Source organism: Rhopalosiphum maidis, chromosome 2 (genome assembly GCF_003676215.2).
Source record: "Rhopalosiphum maidis isolate BTI-1 chromosome 2, ASM367621v3, whole genome shotgun sequence".
Classification (NCBI taxonomy): domain Eukaryota; kingdom Metazoa; phylum Arthropoda; class Insecta; order Hemiptera; family Aphididae; genus Rhopalosiphum; species Rhopalosiphum maidis.
Genome location: NC_040878.1, coordinates 6,788,481 through 6,811,242, shown reverse-complemented (window position 1 = coordinate 6,811,242; position 22,762 = coordinate 6,788,481). Strand labels below are relative to the sequence as shown.

General features: G+C 27.2%; 4 protein-coding genes across 4 annotated transcripts; 2 read left to right on the top strand and 2 right to left on the bottom strand.

Moving 5' to 3' along the window:
• Window positions 1-1,344: 1,344 nt before the first annotated feature.
• LOC113552002 (nedd8-activating enzyme E1 catalytic subunit) lies at window positions 1,345-5,335 on the bottom strand. Its single transcript, XM_026954640.1, has 3 exons — window positions 4,600-5,335; window positions 2,019-2,196; window positions 1,345-1,940 (listed from the first exon to the last, which is right to left on the bottom strand). Exons 1-3 carry the CDS (start codon window positions 5,206-5,208, stop codon window positions 1,402-1,404), a joined length of 1,326 nt encoding a protein of 441 aa, XP_026810441.1. The 5' UTR covers window positions 5,209-5,335; the 3' UTR covers window positions 1,345-1,401.
• Window positions 2,760-3,754, top strand: LOC113552003 (39S ribosomal protein L23, mitochondrial). Its single transcript, XM_026954641.1, has 4 exons — window positions 2,760-2,919; window positions 3,063-3,268; window positions 3,346-3,425; window positions 3,499-3,754. The coding sequence occupies exons 1-4, from the start codon at window positions 2,906-2,908 to the stop codon at window positions 3,661-3,663; spliced, it is 465 nt and encodes a 154-aa protein (XP_026810442.1). The 5' UTR covers window positions 2,760-2,905; the 3' UTR covers window positions 3,664-3,754.
• A 6,537-nt stretch (window positions 5,336-11,872) lies between the features above and the next one.
• LOC113553196 (hydroxyacyl-coenzyme A dehydrogenase, mitochondrial-like) lies at window positions 11,873-13,121 on the top strand. Its single transcript, XM_026956392.1, has one exon. The coding sequence runs from the start codon at window positions 12,014-12,016 to the stop codon at window positions 12,938-12,940; it is 927 nt and encodes a 308-aa protein (XP_026812193.1). The 5' UTR covers window positions 11,873-12,013; the 3' UTR covers window positions 12,941-13,121.
• A 3,941-nt stretch (window positions 13,122-17,062) lies between these two features.
• LOC113554151 (acidic leucine-rich nuclear phosphoprotein 32 family member A-like) lies at window positions 17,063-22,648 on the bottom strand. Its single transcript, XM_026957866.1, has 7 exons — window positions 22,076-22,648; window positions 19,295-19,438; window positions 19,110-19,229; window positions 18,909-19,024; window positions 18,769-18,845; window positions 18,393-18,707; window positions 17,063-17,457 (listed from the first exon to the last, which is right to left on the bottom strand). The coding sequence occupies exons 1-7, from the start codon at window positions 22,121-22,123 to the stop codon at window positions 17,414-17,416; spliced, it is 864 nt and encodes a 287-aa protein (XP_026813667.1). The 5' UTR covers window positions 22,124-22,648; the 3' UTR covers window positions 17,063-17,413.
• Window positions 22,649-22,762: the final 114 nt, after the last annotated feature.

Below are 22,762 nucleotides of genomic sequence, written 5' to 3'. Positions count from 1 at the left end.
ACATATCATATTATCTACATCTCGTAAGAACTTCACCCATATTTAATTCATGTACCTATCTATATTATAATATGGAATATGTGTTTCCGAAACAATTGGATTTTATAATAAATTATTCTATAAATATTATTAATTTTTAACAATTTAATGTAAATTTTAAGATGGATTAATTTATAAATTTAGACAAACCAAACACTTGGAAGACACATTCATCGAAGTTCTTCAAAACAACAACACTACCTATTTTAAATATGATATTATATAATCATACACATGAATACAAACATATTGAGAAAATACCAGATAAGATTAATAATAATTAACATTTAATATCAATGGCCAACACGCCTTATCAATGTCTATAAATCAATACTTAATTCAACAAGCTCAATTCGCTACAACCACCATAGTCCATATTATATCCATCACTTCAACATTTAAACCACGGCCGCCCACATGACCTCATTAGTTAAATTCCATTGGTATATCCTTATAACACATCTAAAATTTATACTTAATTTTATTATTTGTTAAATAATGTATGTATAATTAGTTGGCTTGTATTTATACCGTTACTTGCTAGTATACTAAATTATCTTGTTAAAATAGTCACAAACTTTATTTTGTAATATCCAAATATAGATAGTCATAGGCTAGAAATGTCTTATTTTATAAATAATAAATGTATACATATATCAATGGTTAAGACAAAATAAATTGTTAATAAATAATAATAAACTTAAATTTTTATACTTTATTTGATGATTGTATCAAAAAATCAGAAGAAAAATATAATAATTTTATTGAAATAAAATACTGAAATTAGTTTCATAATTTTTATATGTATAAAAATAAATAATATTATTTATAATATTATTATTATTATATTTATTATAATATTTTATTTTTATTATATTATTATTTATATATTTTTTTATTATTATTATAGAAAATGTCCTAATATAATGCAATCATACTATTCATAATATTAGTGCAGTAAAATGTAATGATTAGTTAAAAACTCTGGTAATACTATTTTTTTTATACATAAATTGATGTGTAACTCATATGTATATTACATTATTACAATATAATATATTTTGAATTGAATGTAACGAGACATCGTTTGATTTTTGATATTCATAAAATAATTAGAAGAAATCTTAAGTATAAGTTTCATCTACTTTCCATTTTTCCAATATAAAACATATCTTTTAAAATAATGAAATACATTATTTTATTTTAAAAAACAATTAGGTTGCTTAATTAACAATGTATATTATTTAAATAAATATGAAATAATGACTAACACATATGATATAAAAAAAGTTTAATGTTTATAATTTTAATCAAATATATATATTGCAGAATTGTATAAAAATAAATATTTAAAAAAGTATTCTATTCCATACTAACACAGTTATTCTTAATTTTAAGAATAATTTCAAAAGCTCTAGGGTTTGTGATATCTGCAACTAATAATTTACATCCGTCAGAAATACCTAATTGTTCAAGTGTCATTTTTAGATTTGGCCTAGTTTTTAATTCAATAGAAGGCACATTTGGCATGTACAGTGTTTTCCTTTTTCCATCTAATTCTATAGTGAGTGCAGGATTTTTCATTTGATATTGTTGGTGTTCACCAAGAATTTCAATTATTTTTTCCAGTCTTATATTTGTATCATCAATATCGAGATATTTGGCTTTATATGGACTACAAGTAATACAATCAGATTTACGTTCAGCTTCATACGTATAGGTGTATATACCATCAGCATCATTGAATACAGCATAGTTATTTAATAACGGACAACAGCTAGTAGCAACTTTGAATGCTTCAGTAACACAAGCTGCAGCTATCACAGCATTTGTTGATGCTACTGCTGGTATTATATTTTTTATAACACCTTGGACCAATCTATAGTTAACTCCATTTATTCCTAATGTACAAATAAATACTGGATGATTAATAAAAAATTACTTAAATAATATAATCAATTTAAAATTTAAATTCATACCAAATTTATCAGAGCGTTCAAGTGATTTCTCATAAATCCAACTAATGTGAACTGGATCGTCTGTATCAATGTTGGAATCAAATGGGTTTTCTTTTGGCCATTGTATTAATTTCACATACTCTATGCAATGTTCAGGTAAACGAGGTGTACTTGCTATAGTACATAACGGATAAGTCACCTATAAACAAAATTATAATTAATATGATTGCTTTTTTTACACGTCTGTTCATTAATAAATAATTAATCTTGTAATACAACCATTGTACAATAAAAAGATAAATACTTTTTTATAGAATAAGTTTATTGACAGCACAATAATTAATTGAGATAAATTTTAATACAAAGATAGAAGAAATTTACAATGATATTACACTAGATATGAAGAGGCCAAGGAGAGGACATTCATAACCCAAATTAATTAATTAATTGATTATAAATCTAACATAGGTGACATATCTTTATTAAACTGAACTAAATAATTTTGTCTATAAAATCTTGTCAATATTTTATTATTATATGAAAAAGAGAAATAAAAAATTGCATTTAAAATTGCCGCATTTGGCGAGAAAGAAAACAGCATTGTTCAAGGAGGTTATACATACAATTAGAAACAGATAACCTAACCATCATAGGAAGACATCTTAAACCACGGTCACACACATAGAAAAATATATGTCTGTGGTATCAGTTCACAAATTTAATATAATAATATTATCACATAATCACAATAATCACATCCACATTAGTACATTACAAAAAATACGATATTTTTGATGAAGGATGGCTGATGAATAATATACATTTTAATAATAACTACTTATTACATTTTAAATAAAATTAAAAAAGTAGTTTTTTTATTTAAAAAGAAGCATTTAAATAGCAATATCATGTCTACCAGATGGTATGTATACAATGTAATTCATTACCCATAAGTAAATTGATTATCAAAAAAGTAAAGTTGTTTGATTAAAATATCAACTTTAGTATTTTTATACTAGTTTAGATATATAAAAATTTAATTTAATAGTAAAAAATTTTTTATAGGTATCCAATTTATCAGAGAGGCAATCCTCAACTACGTATATTTTTGCCTAATTTTTGGATGAAATTAGTACGACCAGAAGAAAAACAACCAAAAAATGTGGTTCAATTTAAGGTACCCACTGGAATGACAAACTATGATATAGAAAATTATTTAACAAAAATTTATAAAATCAAAGTTATTAAAGTTGAATCAAGTATTGAAAATGGTAATATCTTAATAAAATATTTATTAATATAGGATTCTACTCAAACACATACATGTTTATTATAAAATATTTTACAGGTAAACTGAAAAGATCAATTTTTAATAAATATGGACCTATTGTAAAAGAAGATGACTTCCGACGAGCATTTGTAACAATGGCAAGTAACCTTTTTTAAATAAAATTAATAAACAGTTAATTTATTACTATTTATATAAAATTAATTTTTTTAGCCTAGAGATCAAGAATTTGAATTTCCTGATATATGTACTACAGAAGACTTTAAAAAACGTACTACTGAAGATGAAAAATCAAGCAAAATTAGTCAAGACATGTATAAAGACTATTTAAAGAAACAAGGTAACCGTCCTGGTTTACCTGGCTGGTTTTCTTTTTAAATATCAAATATATTTTTAAGTGTGTACATAAAAAGCAGAATATGTTTATTTTACAAAAATTAGAATTAGCAATTTTATAAATAGTTTAAATTCATAGAATAAATAAATATATTCAGAATTCAGATTAATGATCTATTTAATAATATCAATATTAATTTTTTACTCCTGCAGTAATCTCCTTATACACTTCAATTTCAATATTGTAACAATAATAAATGTTTATAATTTATATTTTATATTTTCGAATAGAAAATTTAATAAAAAGTTTTACTAATTTAATACAGATAGTAATACTTCAATTTCAATAACATATTATTATTATAAAAGAATAGCACAACAGAGCATCAATTAAGATAATGTAATGTTTGAAATGCATCAAAAGTTAAATTATTGGTATCATTTGTATACAAATACTTATAATAATAAAGGCTAACTACGGTTAACACTATAAATAGGTTTTTTGTATCGACTGATACCTACACATTTTAAGCCACGGAGGAATAGTTGGAATTGGTGCTATATGCAGTATACAAAAATAATTGTTGTTTATATTCATTTATTTTAAACTGCAAAATTGTTTTTTTTTTATTCAAAAAATCTTTTAAAAATGAACAAGTATTTTTTAATTTGTATTCAGTTATATGAATAAAATTAGTTCCTACATCTTATTTTACTATTTGAAAAATATTTTCAAGATTAATAGACACAATTTTGATACTAAACTTTCTGTTAAAGTTTGTATGAGGAATGAAAGGACTTAGATTGTGTAATCAGAAAAAATCATTAAAAATTATTAAGATATTAAGAAAAAGATTAGTTGAAAATCAACTGCATTCTGCTTATATAAATATAGTAAATAACTAGTGATACATTTTCAATAATAATCAAAATAAAACAAGATTATGATAAGTAAAACTATATTATAAAACATATTACCTGTGGCGGAAATAAGTCGAGAGTGCAATCAATGCATGGTGTAATTCCAGGTAGTATTACACGGACATTGCCTTTGAAACCTTCAGTACCACCATCGATCAATGGTATGACAGTGGAATTGTCAAGTTGCTGATTGTCATCATAAGATAACAAAGATACAAGCATTCCATTAATCCATCGACGAGCAACTACAGAATCAAGACCACAAACTACTAAATGAAAACCCCTGTAAAAATCTTCACTTTTATCTTGTATTTTACAATGATGAGGTGTAACATGACAGGTAGGCACGCGTTCGTTAATAAATTTTGCTGCAACTTCAGCTTTTGAACTATTTACATCCTTCTTACGGAACAAAAACTGACGGTTCAAATTGGACAAATCTATAGTATCCATATCTATGACATGTACATCACCAAATCCCATCATAGCAAGATCCTTAAGTAATTCACAGCCCAATCCACCAGCACCAACCACGAGTAGTTTACAGGAATTTTGTAGAAATTCTAATATGCCTGTACCAGGTTCAAAATCAGGATGACAAAATGGACTAGAACGTTCCAAGATCTTCTTCAAATGACTCCATCTTTTATGATCATTGTCAGACATTGTGATGTTTTTAAATTAAACTGCCAGATTTTTTTCAAACAATTAAAATTAACAAATAATTTGAGTACTTTATAAATATATGAAAGTGAAGGAAATTGGTTTAAAAAAATATTTTATAAATTTATAATATCACGAAATACAAAATATCGAAACTTCAGTCTATATGATTCTTTATTTATTTTCTATATAATATTAATCTGTGATATGATAATTCAAAACCAGTATTTACCACCGGTAAATTTACAACCATGGTTGTTAATAATAACAATGATAAGGAATGATCGAGTTAGTTGTGATGGCGGGAAGAATAGTGAGTACTGTAGTGATGGTGAAATGCTATTTATTTACATAGCAATAGCAGTGATAAATAGCAGCTATTGCTATTTTGTATTTTTATTGTAATCCGATCATTCCGACCCGCTATTTACTTTTAATTTGATATTTTTATTTTTTATACCATTACTGACAATATTCTGAATCTTAATAAAAATTATGTGTTACTGTGTTAGGTATACACATTAACAGTCTGTGGATAAATGTATCCAATTAGGAATTTTATAACTTATACTTAACCCAAGCCTATCTATTTGTGTACTAGATGCTACACTAAGATAGTAAGATAGTCCCCCTTCCTTGATGAAAACTATATAGCTTTTCTGCTTAAAAAAAAACCCAATTAATTTGATATTTAACTTGGAATATTACTACAATGTAGGTATAGATTGAGATAAATTATATATACTATCTATTGTGGTCTTTGTGTCTATTGTGCCACCTAACATTGACGATATTAAGATAAGATATATATGACATATTAAGTTACTAAGTAATATCATTGATTATACATATCAATGGTAATATGTAACTTAATTATATTATAGTACTATAGTAAATGAAAAATATAACTCACTGAGTAGGTATGCTATTATAGTCTGAGCTTCGAGGGGCTGTTGGGCTACGGGTTATAAATTTGAACCACGGACTATCTTAGTAGTTAGTTCGTGATTTGAACCTATACATTTTCATACAACCCATTGGGCATTGATTATAAATACTTTATTATATTATTATAATCAATGAAACTGCTCAATTAGAACTCATATATAGTCATGTATATAAAATTGAACAAATGTTTAGTTAATTGGTCAAGTTTGTTTAGTTTTGTACAGAAATCAAACCTTAAAACAATTTACCAATTATATAATCATCAATATATTATATAAAAAGAAATATATCATTAAAATTTTAAAAATATAAATAAATTCATAAATTCGTTTGAAAACAGATAACTGATCACGGTAAACGGCCATGCGTCTCGTCTCAATATTAAAATATCAAAAAATGTTAAAAAATTCTACGACCCTATCAGACTATACTAAATACATATTTAGTTAAACAAATACAAATACAAGTTACTTAACTATTTTGCTTATTCAGTTCAATAAAAATAACATATAGACAACAAAGACGGACATCATATATGTTTGATATATAACTTTAATGTCAAAAATCGAGTATTGAAATATTATAGGTATCTGTGATCAGTAGCGCCAACATATATATTTACCTATGATATTGTCATAGGATAGACGTAGGAAACCTTTTGAGACAGCAGTTACATTTTACATAATTTCCCAGTTTTTAAAGAGCCACAAACATTTTAATTCAATATTTTAGTATTTGCTTATATGTATATAATTTATGTTCAATTTAAAATAAACAAATGTATACATATAATAATATTTTAATATTTATTTATATAAATGTATAACATGGTTATTGCAACTTAAATAAATTTAATACATTTTAAGTTACATTTAAATTACTAATTTTAAATTGTTATCTTAGTACAAAACTACAAACCTTATAAAAAAATCCATACATACATATTCAGTTCAACAATTTATCATTGCTAAATTGACCAATTAAATAATTTCCTAAATGTTAAAGTAATTTTTTATTTATTTTTATAGTAGGATTCATATTACACTACTTGTTAAACTTTAAAATTTTACAAATTAATTATTAATACTAAATTTTAATATATAAATATATAATATATTACAATTCTTACTAAAAAAAAAAAAATTATACATTTTTAAAAAGTTATAAAATACCTAAACGGAAAACTGTTATGAGCTTTATTCAGTTTACTCGAAAAATGGCTAAGATTTCGTTAAAAATGAGAACTCTAACCGTTTTTATTTTTTTGCAATCATTTTTGCAAAAATATATGCGTAGCAATGACAAATCCAAAAATGATTTGTCCGTGGAATACATACTATATTTATTCACTAAATTCTGAATCTCAAATGTACGGTCAACTTTTTTAGTCGATATTTATTACTTTTTATTTATTTAAAAATAATAATATATTATAATTATATATTATAATATTTATCAATTTAAAAATTATTCGTATCAGTGTAATAATGAGTAAAAGTTATATTGAACTATCAAAAAATCTGAGTTTCTTAGTATAACTAAATACTGTACATTATTTACTACTAGTTATACAGATTTTAACAAATAACGATATGTCTCTATGTTTATTGGCTATATTGATTTATTATAATATAATATACAATAATAATGATTGAAAACTTCACAAATTTACAAGGTGATTCATCAAGTATACGCTCATTATTCCTATTTTTTCTTTAAATACCTATGCACTTTTTCAATTTCTGATTTTGAAATTTTGAAATATACTGAAAGATCATATTTTGATAAATAAACATCAACACCACCCACACCGCCGAAAACAGCCGTCGCCGCACCACCACCAAAGTTGAATAAACGCAATGATGAAAAACAAATGAACTGGACAAGGATGACGAGTCACCAAGTCGTGAAGACATCCCATGCCCACCGCAGCGGAAAGATTTGGGACCGTTCCGAAACGAAGGCATGGTACTGCAGGAAGCATCAGACACTCCCGAAAAATCAGTTACCCCGGATCAACAGGCTGTTATCCCTCTCCCCGCCGGAGGATTTCTAACTGGAAGTACCAAATACTACTGCAATAGTAAATTTTTATCCCCTTTTCTGAAGGGTATAAACTATCTGTTATACTGTGTTTGCGCTGTGTATCACTCATTCCCCGTCTTTCCGACTTTTTGGTAAGACCCACCCTGGCAGACTTACACGAATATAGGAAAAGCGGCCTCCTATAGCGCACAATTATCGGACGGTTTGTGAATCAGTTGAATGGTGCAATAGTCGGAGTAATTCTGGCAATTGCATTGCAGGTCGAAAAACAGTTCGATAAATTCCCTTCCCCTTCATTTCGCCATTGTACCATATAGAAAACATTTGTAAAATTTGTGTAAGATTAAACTAAAGTTGTTTCACTATTTTAAATAAACTTAATATACTAAAAAGTCTTAATCGTCTATTTATTTATCGTTTCGTCAACATGCTGTAACAAGCGATTTTTACCTCCAGATATTTATATCCCTGGTAAAAATAATTACACTAAATGTATCGTATTCCACAAGTTTATTTCTATAAGTGTTTATAGGAAATAATAAAATATGCCAATAAGATACAAAAATGATATCCAGATGATATTGAAAAAGCATTTTCAAAAGAATGTATACATTTTATATCTTATTTGGAATCTTCAAATAAACAAATGAATTGCATTTCTACTCTACAGATGTGTTAATTATTACGAGAAGATTCTTTTACGGATGCGTATCCTTGTATAGATATAGCACTTAGAATATATGTTTGTACTTCAATTTCTAACTGTACTACTGAGCGTTCTTTTTCGTGTCTTAAACGAATTAAAAATTATTTAAGATTGACGATGGGTACTGAAAAACTCAATAGATTGGCAATATTGAATATCGAAGCGGATTTACTGTGAATTTTAAATTGTAATTATTTTAATTGATGCATTTGCTGACGAAAAATTTTAAGGTTTGGTTAATTTGTTAAGTGCAAAAAAAGATACTACGTACAATTTAATTTTCATTAATAATATATCTTTTTTTATTTAATATTATAATATAACAAGTTGTATATTCAAATATGTTTTATAAATAATTTTAGGAAAGATGGGGGGAGCGGCGGCAAATTGAAAAGTGCCTATAGGCGAAAAACTTTAAATACGCCACTGTATATCGTATATCTATATTGGAATTGTATTGAACCTGGGCCCATAAAATAATCAGCATATGAATCTCTAACCTCTATTCTATGAGCTCTTGCTGATGCTTCTTGAACCTCTAAGGCTTACAAAAGAGCAAGGCCGCCCGCAGTCATTTTTCTCGGGGGGGGGGGGGGAGGCGGCGAAAAAACAATACACTTATCATGATTTCTGTTTTTTGTTAAATCGTAAAAAAAAAAAAATGTAAAATTACAATAAATTAGGGTATAATATTATTTTGTTTTAAATGTATATAATAAAAAATGAAAAAAAAATATTGATCAAATATTTATAAAAAAAATCTTCATCATTAATCTACGATCATAAAACCGAATACCGAATAATGATATTAAAAACTGATGAACAATTTCGTATCACCTTATCAGTCCTTCTTATCGCCCTCCATAAATGCTATATATTGTATAAAATGCCTATATACTTCCTCAATCCTTAATATTATACATGTATAACGTATAATGTTCCACTCCACATGATTATATTAAATTAGGGAGTAAGTATAAGAAACCATCGAAATTTTAAAACAAATTATCCTAAAGAGCAGGGGCGTGGCCCCACCTGCACCCCCTTGCAGGCGGCCTTGCAAAAGAGGCGAACAAAATTATGCAATATGCAGTACGCTTTTATAATTTTATCGAAAAAATCTGGTTCCACTAATAAAGGAGTGTGTAATACTCTCCACTTATTAGATAATAGGTACTCCAATGCACACTCAACTGTTCTTCGTGCACTTGAAAGCCTGTAGTTTATTACACGTCGTTTATTAGAAACCTCGTCCAGGATATGGTCTCAACAAATATTTGTATGCGACCCAAAAGCCTCATTAGTTAAAAACACATATTATTGTGGGGAGTTCTCCGTGTTAGGCAAGCATGCCGGTTTTTAATATAAGGTCTATGATTTTATTTTATCTATGATCACGATTAAAGATATTTTATAGATAGATATTTATTTATATCTTTAATCGTGTCTATACATGGACTATTGCAAACGACAGGGGTTAAGTTAGAGACGATTAATAATTGAAATAATTTCAATGAAAAAAATAATAAGCCAACAAAAACGTTGTTCCGTTCGTGTTATTTTTATAAAAAATCTCAATACTTTTAGTTCAAAACGTTGTTAAGAAAGCTATTCTTTCATTAGTGGTAGGTACATAGCATGTCTGAACACTATAGGTAAGCACAGCTTGGTTTCATCGAAAGAGTAGATTTTTACGTACATTAGTTTTCCTATTATTTTGGGGCTTAAATTTACTTAATAGATTAAAAATAAATATTTATTGTTATGTAAAATATGCTACGTGAATGAGTCAAATAACATAGATGCTTATTTTATTCTTGAGCGTACAACGCTTACAATATTGTATAATGCGTTATCTTTTGCAGATTTGTGTAGCAATCATTCAAAGCACATTTTTCCATAAAAACTTTAACCATACGTACAACTTTGCTTTCTTTACCCTTCTTCTTACGTACGTATAAATTCATATCACTTCCACACTTATAAATATAAACTGTATAATGTCACACAATAAGACGTGATGTACTGAGCGATCAGCGACTGAGTCCATACTTATTACTTTTACAAAATTTCAAAGAATATTTATTGAAAGTCACAAAGCATAAGAATAAAGATAGTGTCAAATTGAAAAATTTAATTTTTTTATATCGTAGTTGTCTCCGTTAATTCTATTTCGTCTGATTTACGCTTTTGTTCTATTTGTATAAAGTATTTGTGGCACTTGCGGTGACATATCTTACAATTTGTACATTTATAAATTTGTTTGAAAATCTATATTTTCTTGTAATGCAAACATTTCCTTACTTCCTTAGATGAAAAAAGTTAAACGTCTTCACAAAATTATGGCTTGTATACATTTTTTAAAGACTGTGCGCACAAATTCTTTATAAGTCAATCAACAAAAACTTTTTTATAATATAATATTAACTGAATACTTGAAGAACACGGTGTTATTAATAGTTTTATACAAATAGGTGACCTAATTAATTATTCTTAATTAAGCCACAATATATTTTTTAAAAGATTGTTTACATTAAACATTCTTGTTTTATTAAATAGAAATAGAAATGCCAAACAATTATACTATATATTATAGTTGGTTTAGTTATTTTTTCAAACTCTATAGATGCATGGATGTAATATAATTTACTAATGTAGTATTAATAGTGTCATGTATAAAACGTGCATACAATTATGTGTTATGAATTATGTAGTTAGAAATTCATAAAAACTTATCTTTTTTTATCGAAGTTTTGAAAATTTGAAATCAAAAAATCTAAAAATTCTAATAATATAGACAATTCTTTTAATATCCCTTTATAAGTAATAAGTAGGCAATTCAATATATATAACAGTATTGTGGTTATCAATTTATCATCTGTTCAGAAGGCTAAACGTGATCAGTAGAAATCTATAGAAGGAGAAACTTGTAATTACAGCTGTAGTATATTGATATGACATTATGACATAGTATATTATTATTATTGAACTTTGTTCACGTCGGTGACGAAGGCAAAGTACATTTCATTTTATATTTACTTTTTCCGGGTTCATTTATATTTAATTTCTCTTAGTATAATAACAAAGTGTGCTACTAAAGTTATAAAAATGTCGTGTTTTAGTGTAATTTCTCGTAATTTTTCAACTTCTGTAACCCGTGCAGCGATTAAAAATATTACCGTTGTCGGAGGTGGTTTAATGGGCTCAGGTATTGCTCAAGTTTCTGCTCAAAGTGGTCATAATGTAACAATTGTAGAGCTTAACCAGGAAGTTTTAGATAAAACTCACAAGAGTATTCAACAGAGTTTACAAAGAGTAGCCAAAAAGGTTTATAAGGAAAAACCTCAAGAAGGTGAGAATTTTGTTTCAGAAACGTTATCAAGAATTAGTACTTCCACAAAAATAGTTGATGTAGTACAAGATTCAGATTTAGTGTTAGAAGCCATCGTTGAAAACTTGTCTATCAAGCACAAACTTTTCAAGTCTATTGATGAAATAGCACCCGCAAAGACTATATTTGCTTCCAATACATCATCATTGTCTATCGGTGAAATTGCAGCTGTCTGTAAAAGGAAGGACAGATTTGCAGGGTTACATTTTTTCAATCCTGTACCAGTGATGAAATTATTAGAAGTTGTTAGAACTCCGGAAACATCTGATGAAACTTATGAACAATTAATGGCTTGGGCAAAAGCTATTGGTAAAACAGCTATTACTTGTAAAGACACTCCTGGGTTCGTAGTCAACAGACTTCTTATTCCATTGTTGGCTGAAGCAATTAGAATGTTGGAGAGAGGTGATGCTTCTCCTAGGGATATTGACATCGCTATGAAGTTAGGCGCTGGACATCCAATGGGACCTATTGAGTTGGCAGATTATGTCGGACTTGATACTACTAATTCAGTTTTGAATGGATGGCATGAAAATTTCCCAGAGAATCCATTGTTTAAACCATTACCATCATTACAGAAATTAGTTAGTGAGAAAAAATTGGGTATCAAGACTGGTGAAGGGTATTACAGCTATAAGAAATAATATTCTTATTTATCAATATTTTTTGGGGGCAGTAATATGATATTATTTTAATTTTATTTGTATACTACTTTTTAAAATTGTAGTAATTATTGAAAAATCAAAGTATTTGTATATTCTATTGTTTTATTAACAAAATTTATATTTATCAGTGTTTCAAATAAACTTATCTATTTTAAATAAATAATTTTCATTGTTTTTTTTTTTTAAACATACCTTACAATAACACAGTACTAAAATTATTTATATAATAATAAAAATACTAATACATATTAGTAATTAAATGGAATACTAAAATGAATATTTAAAATTTCAATATCGAACTTCTAGAGTAGTAGAGTGATCACATATTTAATTTTTATCATTGATTAATTTATACATAATATGAATTAACCAGACAATTATATTTTTAATTGATAATTTAAATACTTTTCAGTATTCACCTTTGTTTTATGAGTTATGTTTTAGAATTAGTAACTGACAACATGTTATATAATACCAGTTACCACTGGAAAATACAATTTAACGGATTTCAGAAAATGTCAATTTTTAATTTCAATAAAAAATTAACATGATCAATGTAATTATGAGAAACTAATGTATATATCAGGGATGGCCAACCAGTTGATCCCGAGATGAATTTGAGTCAATATCACTACACCCTTTCGCATTTTCTTGAATTTTTGAATTTTTCAGAAAACAAAATTATATTTAGAAAAAAGTAATAAATAAGTATGAAAAACGAGATTATACTACACAGATATCGAATAAAAGACGTGTAACACGAATGTACATATTATAATATATTTTTGTTTTTGACCTTTTTGGTTGATTGCGACAACCTAGAAAATCTTGGAGGTCGATTGCAAGTCTATTTAAGTTGGCCACGTCTGGTATATATTATACTAAATTTTAATTTAATTTTACTATTTTAAAACAACTTTTTTTATTATACTCGTATATATATATATATATATATATATTATGTTACAACCTACAAGTATAGATACATAGGTATAGGTAAAGTTAACTTATAATAGATTATAAATTAATCATATAGCTACTTTCAATTTGTTATTTAGTAAATAGTAATTTATCTTAAAACATTCGATTTAAAAAAAAATATTTAGAAAAGTCAGGGGACAGGGGGGTGGAAAATACCCCAGATTGCTACCCCTAGGGTGCCTATGTATGTGTAGTTCCATATTTATTTTAGAAGAAGTAATCATTTTGTATAATTTTTATAAAATTTATTGAAAATGATTACTGTGACAAAAAAAAAATCAACTGACATGAGATTGGAACTCATATGTCCATATCACCAATTACTTTGATATTAATGAAAAGGAGGTACTCACAGCATTTTCAATTGGGAATATGGTTATTGGTTTGGTGAAATTACTATTTAAAAAATTATTATTATGAACACTAGACAAATGAATTTTAAAGATTTTCATTAAACCTTCGGTATTAAAAAACTAAAAAAGAATTAAAATATTTGCAAAATCAAATTTTAACTTCCTTTGATATGTATCTTATTAGAACATAACGTGTAAATCTAAATATTTAGTTTACACCATAGACTAGCCCTGCAGGGCCGACGATACCTTTGTGAGGCCCTGGGCCAAACTTATTTAACCAATAACTATGTTCACTTATAGCCTGCCCTATAAGACATATGTGTAATTAAAGGCTCGAGGCGCTGGACAAATGCACTGCTTAGCCTCTCCCTAATGCTGGACTCTGCAGTCCTGTTATATTACCATCTTGTACATCATATCACGAGTCGAGTTATATAATGACTGATGAGACTAATTAAACAATGCACACCCAACTAGTCAACTATATTTATATTTTATTACAGTTATAGTTAATACCACCACCACTGCTTTCTATCATAGATCATATTTTAATTCACAGAACTGATGAGACATTTTTTTTTAAAAACAAATTTTATTGAAAAAAAAAAAATTAAATTAATACAGCATTTTTTTTTTAATGCTATAAGACCAGCATTTTTATATATAATATTTATATTTAACAATTTTGAAGCAAAGTTAAACAGAAATAACATAAATAAGAAGTTTAACAATGATATATAATAAACATTGTCTTAAAAACATAATTTTAATAATATACTTAACACATATACAACTGAAGATTGCAATTGAATGCATTAAAAAATAGTGTTATAAATATATATATATTTTAATCTAATATAAACAGTTGATTTTACTTCATTTCTACTAAAATAAATTAACTAAAACCTTTATAACAACAATAACAAAACAGTCCAGCCATAATACCAAGTAGTAAGTGATAAATTCTAATAGTTAAAAATAAATTATAATATGATGTACTGTTAAGGCTTATAACTTTATAAGTTATGACACATTGAATCTCATAAGAGTTGAATTCTGCAATATTGTTTTTAATTTAAATTATGTCTTTTATGAATACAGATAGATCAAAAGAAATAAATATATTACTAGACGTAATTATTTGGATAACTACTTTCTTTAAAATGCCAGCGTTTCCCAACTTTTTTAATTGGTCACCTACTATTAGAACATTTTACTGAAAAATAAATTATAGTATGTTTGAGACCCATAAAAAAAAGTTGTTACCCAAATCTGGTTGGGAAACACTGATATACGGTTTACGATTTATGCAAATAGTAATAATTATACCAAATATTGATCAATATACTTCTTCTAAAAATTAATTACATCCAATTTTCACATTATAGTATTTCATTAGACATTTTAATTTAATTGTTTATGTTTGAAAACAACATTATCAAAAACTTCAAATAACAGTAAATTGAGAATATTATACATGAAACACACATTTATAATAAAATCAACATTATTACAATATCCAAATCATTAAGGAACATTTTGCACCATACATCATTATTTGAATATTTCAAGAAAGTATAAACAACTATACTATACTAATTTACTATTTGTGATGAACATGTTAGAATTGGTCCTTTGTTAATATGTTATTGTAGAGTTAACAAAAGGTGAATTCACTAAAATATAATTGTATCATTGAGCTTTTTATACAAATTATATTTAATACATTTTTTTATGTTATTCAAATGTTAGAATTTATGATAAGATTTTATTAAATATTTCATCTAATATATTATAAAAATATTTATGTACACTCGAGGACACTCTCATTTCTTCAATATTATAATTTGTTTGATTTTAATACACAATAATATGCAAATAATTCATACATAGGGTGCAAGAAAAAAAAGAGCATAAAAAAATAATAAAATAGTATAAACTGGGATGGTGGAATACTATGCATTTAACAAATATTGTTTTAAATGATTAATCCTTATTGCAAAAGTTTAGATTTACTAGTTATATTAAGATGTTCAGTTAATGGAATGCAAATATTGAGGTGTAAATATTAGTAATAATAAATTAAATAAACAATTATTATTAGGTACCAAAAATTATTAACAATTATTTATGTTGCAACAGTCTTACAAATAAAATACTCTATTCATATATTAATAAAAAATGAAAAATATTTAAAACTATTATTGAATGTTATGTTTTATAATTTTTAATATTCCAAACTTTTTAACATTTCAAATAAAAACAATTATTATGGATATAAATTATATATTAAAATAGTTATAAAAAAATCTATAACATCAATTTTAAATTTAACTAAATATGTGTACCATTTTTAAATACTATTTGCAGTAAAAATTATTACAAATATAATTCATAATCACATATCAGAATGAATGATAATTTATAATAATAATAATAATAAAAAGGGCATGGATATTTATCAACAATTAAAACATTTCATAAATGAATTATATAATTATTCCACCAACCAGCAACTATTAACTTTTAAATACTCAATAGTTCTTATACCCTGTACAACACTACCTATATTAGCTTATTACTTTGAGAATTTTAATTTTTAAATTCAGACCAACAACAAAAATCAGTCACACAGAGTTAAATATAACATAATAATAATAGTAATAGTTAATAACTTAATTGTGACAAATAAAAATATATATATATTTATAAACACACAAATAACTTATTATTTGGTATTCAAATACAATTTAAATTACAACAGGGACATCAAGTTGTATAAACATATTCCACGGATGTTCAAAAATACGATTAAAATATATTCTTTAAACAATTTTGAAGTAAAAAATGCCAACCCAAGTAATTAAAAAAAAAACTTTCACTTGGTAAGTCCAAAGTCATAGTCGAAAAAAAAATAGAATGGTATAATAACATTATTAAGTTCAAAAAAAATTAAATGATTTGCATGGTACAACATGAAAATATGTCTATTAAAACAATCAATTTACAAATAAAATAATAAAAAGGTTTTAAGTTGATACTTAAAAATAAGTGTGGGACATTTACATACAATTTGTTCCACTTTACGTAACAGTAATTAAAAACTTTTAATAAGTTAATCATCGAGTTTTCGTTTTTTCCCTCTGGTATCTTGTGAATCTGCAAACATTAATTTTTATTATAAGTATTGAGCTTTTACAATCATTTAATAATGAGTTCAAATATAAAACATGATACATAATATAGGACAATAACATAATATATTTGCTAAATGTTCCTAAATGAACAGCATTAAATTACGTTAATGAAATATTTAAGTATTATTTTTATTTGATTGTATTAACACTATAATATTGTTAAGAATAGGTTGCTGCATTTGGTGTAGATTTTATTATTATACATACCTAAAGTGAAAAGCTTATGAGAGTAAGTGCTATTTAAATAATTGAAATGTTTAATGGTAAATACCTTATTGTTAAATATATATTTTTAATTAGTTAAACACTGTGTTATGTAATCCACATTATGGGGATGGGATATTTTAGAACACCAGGATTAAATAATAGAGGTTGTAACTATATTATTTTAAAATTCAATAAGTTAATAATAAATTAAATAATATATATAGAATTGTTCTTAGTCTCCAATATTTTATTTTCTGTAGCCATTGATATTACAATATAATTATTATAAAATCAATGTTATAGTTACAACTTTAACATGTACTTTCAATTTGATGGAACAAATATTTAAAATAAGTAATATAAAAATGTTAAATACATTCTACACAATAACAATGAAGTATTATATGAATACAGAATTCAACAAAATACAATATTTGAAAACAATAATAATACAACTAGCTTATCTAGTAAACTAAAAATTGATTATTGGGGAAATTAATATAGTCCTATTGTGCAACAAAGTGAGATCAATATCAAAAAGAAACAAATATCACCATATTCATAAAAAATATATATATATTGATTTAATTTCTGTCCATCTATCATCTTGTTTGAAAACATTTGTTCATGCCTATACAAATATTTGATAAGACAAACTTAAGTTAGCTAATAAAAAAAGTAAATACGCACCATTGGCAGAAGTATCATCAGCTTCAACTGCGTCATCATCACTTTCATCAGTAGAATCTTGATCTACACCATCTTCCTCATCTAATACATAATCATTTCCTTCGCTTTCTTCATCAATATTGTCTTTTAGCAAGTCTTCCAAGCCTCCTTCACCATTCTCATATTCTTCATCAGATGATTGATCATCACTATAAGCATTTCCTTTTTCAACTTCATCATTATCAGCATCATCTTCATCGTCGTCATCATCATCATCATCATCATCATCATCATCATCGTCATCATCGTCGTCATCACCTTCACCTTCTTCTTCAGCTAAAATAATTAATAAATACAATATTAATGGATACTTATTATACACTTTGTAAAATTATACCTTCTGATTCTGAACCATCTTCTCCATCTTCATCACTGTCATTGGCAGATTCATGTTTGCCATTGAAAAATGCATCTCTAAAATTTTAAATATTTAAAATTAACATGATAAAAACTGTGGTTAAAATAACTGAATCATACCCATCTAATAATTTGATGGTCTTGGAAAAATATTCTATTACATATTCTTTGTACCCTTCTTCTTTAGTTACTTCATTATTAGATAAATCCAAATACTTAAGACGTTCTAGAGATTTCTGTATAAAAAAAAATATATATACATAGATGTATTTTATTTAACATTTAAAATATTGAGGTAAATTTATTGTTTTTTAATATTACCAATGGATCAATTGATTCAATATCTTTCAACTTATTTTGACTGAGATTCAATGATTTGAGATTAGTACAACCACTGAGGTTCTGAAGACTATTAGAAATTCTATTTTCACTGAGATCCAGCTAAAAATAATTAAAACAATAAAACAAAGGGCTAATATAAAACTTTAATTCAATAGCCAACTCACAAAGACGAGTGAAGGCAATGCTGGAAAACCTTTTAAGCTTGTTAAACCAACATTGATTATGCTAAGACTGCGTAAACCAACATATTCATCTGTAAGACCAACTATTGCAGTGCTACGACAATCATCCAAGATTAATTGATCTATCTAAACAAATTAAAAAAGATACAATTTAATAAAAGTAAAATCTAAGTATAGGTAAACATATTATATATTTAGAACAATTTAAACAAAAAGTAATCATAATCCAGCAAAGATTATATGGTACATATATATTTTAGTGAGACTTAAACAACATAAATTGTTTCTTTAGGCCCTCTTTAGAATGGAAATTTAAGGAAATTGCTTGTAAAATTTTGTGTCCTTTTTGTGAAGAAAAACAAAAATTGATTAAATTATATAATAGACACACATAGTCACAAAAATAAAATGATTTATTCAATTATTACACATCACCAATTCATACCTAGACTATTGGATCATCAAATAAAAATTATCAATTTGTTTCAAAAAGTTTAGGTTAGGTTTAAGTTAAAGATTAAAATTCAATTAAATCTTACTTTAAAGTACCATCCAGAGGTGTGGTGGAGGGTATACGTGGGTATACCCAAAACGCTAAAATTCTTAAATGCGTATAGGAAAGAAAATAAAACAAATACGCCATAGGTATAACATACATATAATTTGAACATTTCTAATTACTTTTTTTTTATTCTCATAACTCTAAGAGAATTGGTGTATCAGAATAATTAATTATGATTAATTATAAAATGATAAGAAATAGGAAAAATTTTAAATTGTCCAAACATCAAAACAAATATTTAAAATTAAATTAATATTATGAGTTATGACGATAGCAATATGGTATATCTAAGACATGAGGATGAGGAAAATGAAATACAACAATTGGGTTGTAGATTTTTATTAAATACATCCATACTAGTACATACAATGAGAAATTGTATTCATAATAATTGCAATGAATGAAGAAATACAGGAAATAAATATACTTATAAAAACATTGCTAGTCACTACAGCAGAATGTGAATGGGGATTTAGTTATGTTTAATGAACAAAATATGTTCAAATCTATAAGATCTAAATTGAAAATAAAAAATATAACAAATCTTATGTTTATCAATATAAATGGGCCACCTCTTAGTATATGGGACCCAACCAAATATGTTGGAAGCTGGCTGTTGCAGCACAGATCGGCCGATGATAACCGTTCAAGGAAAGTGGAGCCATTAGAAAAACAAAGTGGAAAATTTTATAAATTATAAATAACAAATAAATACATTTGCTATAATGAAATTATATATTATTATGTATTTAAATATATTTATAATAATAGATAAATTTAGGTTAATTAATATACGGGGGGTGTGGAGGGCAGAGCCCCTACAAACCTAACCTAACCATTTCACGTATAACATATTTTTCAGTTTAGGTGTATACCCAAAAAAATATTTACGACTACACCACTGGTTGGTACCATCTAGAGAAGATGTTTTGGAAAACTTTTTAACTTAACTAAAAATGTTCAAATAACTTAATTTAGAACCAATAAATAAAAATAACCAAAATATATTATAAAGTTTATTCAAAGCAACCGAATTGAAATAAGTAATAACAATTTGAAAAGGATAAGTATCTTACGTAAGTAATACCTATTTTTCTTATAGGCTTTGTTCTTCAGACATTGTTTGACAACTCAGGTGAGTTTATAATTAATAATTTATTTAAATTATAATTGGACAATAAAACAGAATACGACACACAATGGTATTCACGAAAATATTATGTCCAACAACAGTCAGTAAAAACTGAATAGGCATAACGTGTAGAGGTTAAGAATATAATATTGTTGTTATTATTTCAACATGTCTTATGTATGGTTAATTCGTGTAAGGTGTAATACACCAAATTATAATGCATATATGAAAAAATAGTGGTATATTTTTTTATTTAGCAATAGTTCTAAGTATTAGATCAATTTAAAAACGCATTCGAAGTGAAAAAACACTGCGAGTAGCGACTAAGTATTTAAAATTTAAACATGGCTGCCGGCCAAATTACCCCCCTTACCGCTCACCAGTAAAATCATGCGAGCACACGCGCCGACGCGCACGTAGTAAGTACACGGTCACCCGCGAGTCGCGACTCGTTGCTCGAATACTCGATGGCGTTTGCGCGCCCGCGCACGGCGCACACGCACACACACAGACACCTGTCCGTCCAATCACTTTCGTCGTTATATCGATAGCATAATTAAAACCGTCGAGGCGGAGGCGCATCGTCGATTTATATTTTACAATAAAAATATAATATATATATTACAAAAACAGAGGTTATAGTGTTATACATTACACAGTACACAAAAGTACCTACGCGACCACACGTTAGCGACGACTTTCAAACAGCGTAGAATTCATCTCTTTTGATTAGAAACATCTGGAAATGCCTAAATAACGACCAAACCACTAATAATTTCAAAAACAAAATGATTAATATAAAGCCGTAATAATTTTAGTATCCCAATCTTAATATTACGTTGTTTTTAAATTATTATTTAAGCGGGATAAATTATATTGTTATTAAAAGTATTTTCGTGGATACCATCTCATTTCAATCGATTGCGCGCGATTCAAGTTCAACACGCTGCCAACAGTGAGCACGCACACACACACACACAAGCACGCCGGACGGCGGCAAGAGATCGCGCGCGTTGTATGAATTTGAAAAACATTTATTTGACGAACATTTTTCGTCGTTTATTTTTACCTCTTCGGGGTTTCGGCCGCGTTTCTCCAGTTCAATTCTCTTCTCCATGCCGGTGTCAGTGTCCGTCGTGGCGATTATTATACTATGTCGACACACGCGAGCCGGCGAACCACGTACTGGACGACGGCTGTTAGAGGGATGATGGGTATATAAAGCACGCGTCCAAGAGTGAGACGACGGCGGGAGAACGAGTGTGCGCGACACTAAGAAGTTGATGGATCAAAAGGCTCAATGACAGATTCACACTTCACACGGGTAGACGGGCGCTTTTCTGATCTCGGGAAGCGGGCGATTTGAAAAAAAATAAATAACGTTTCTTGTGACCGTCGTAAATAAAACGCGAACTCTTTTTGGCGATCTTAAACGGTGATCGGAGAACAAGCAACACAACACAAGTCACAACACTGAACACACGTACACATACACTCACACTAGCATACAAACACACACGGACGAGGGATAATAATAATAATAATAATAACGCGGTACCTACTACTGTCACAGTGCAAGTGCGAATGCGTAAAACACGACGTTCACTCGCGTAGTCGCGTCACACGCACACACATCAACAACAAATACACGCTACGGCCACTAGCGCCTGTGGGTACCTACGACTACGACGACGCTACCAGCAGCAAACAAGTCGGGGCGCAGGCGTACGCACTCTGTAACACACGCACCACTGTT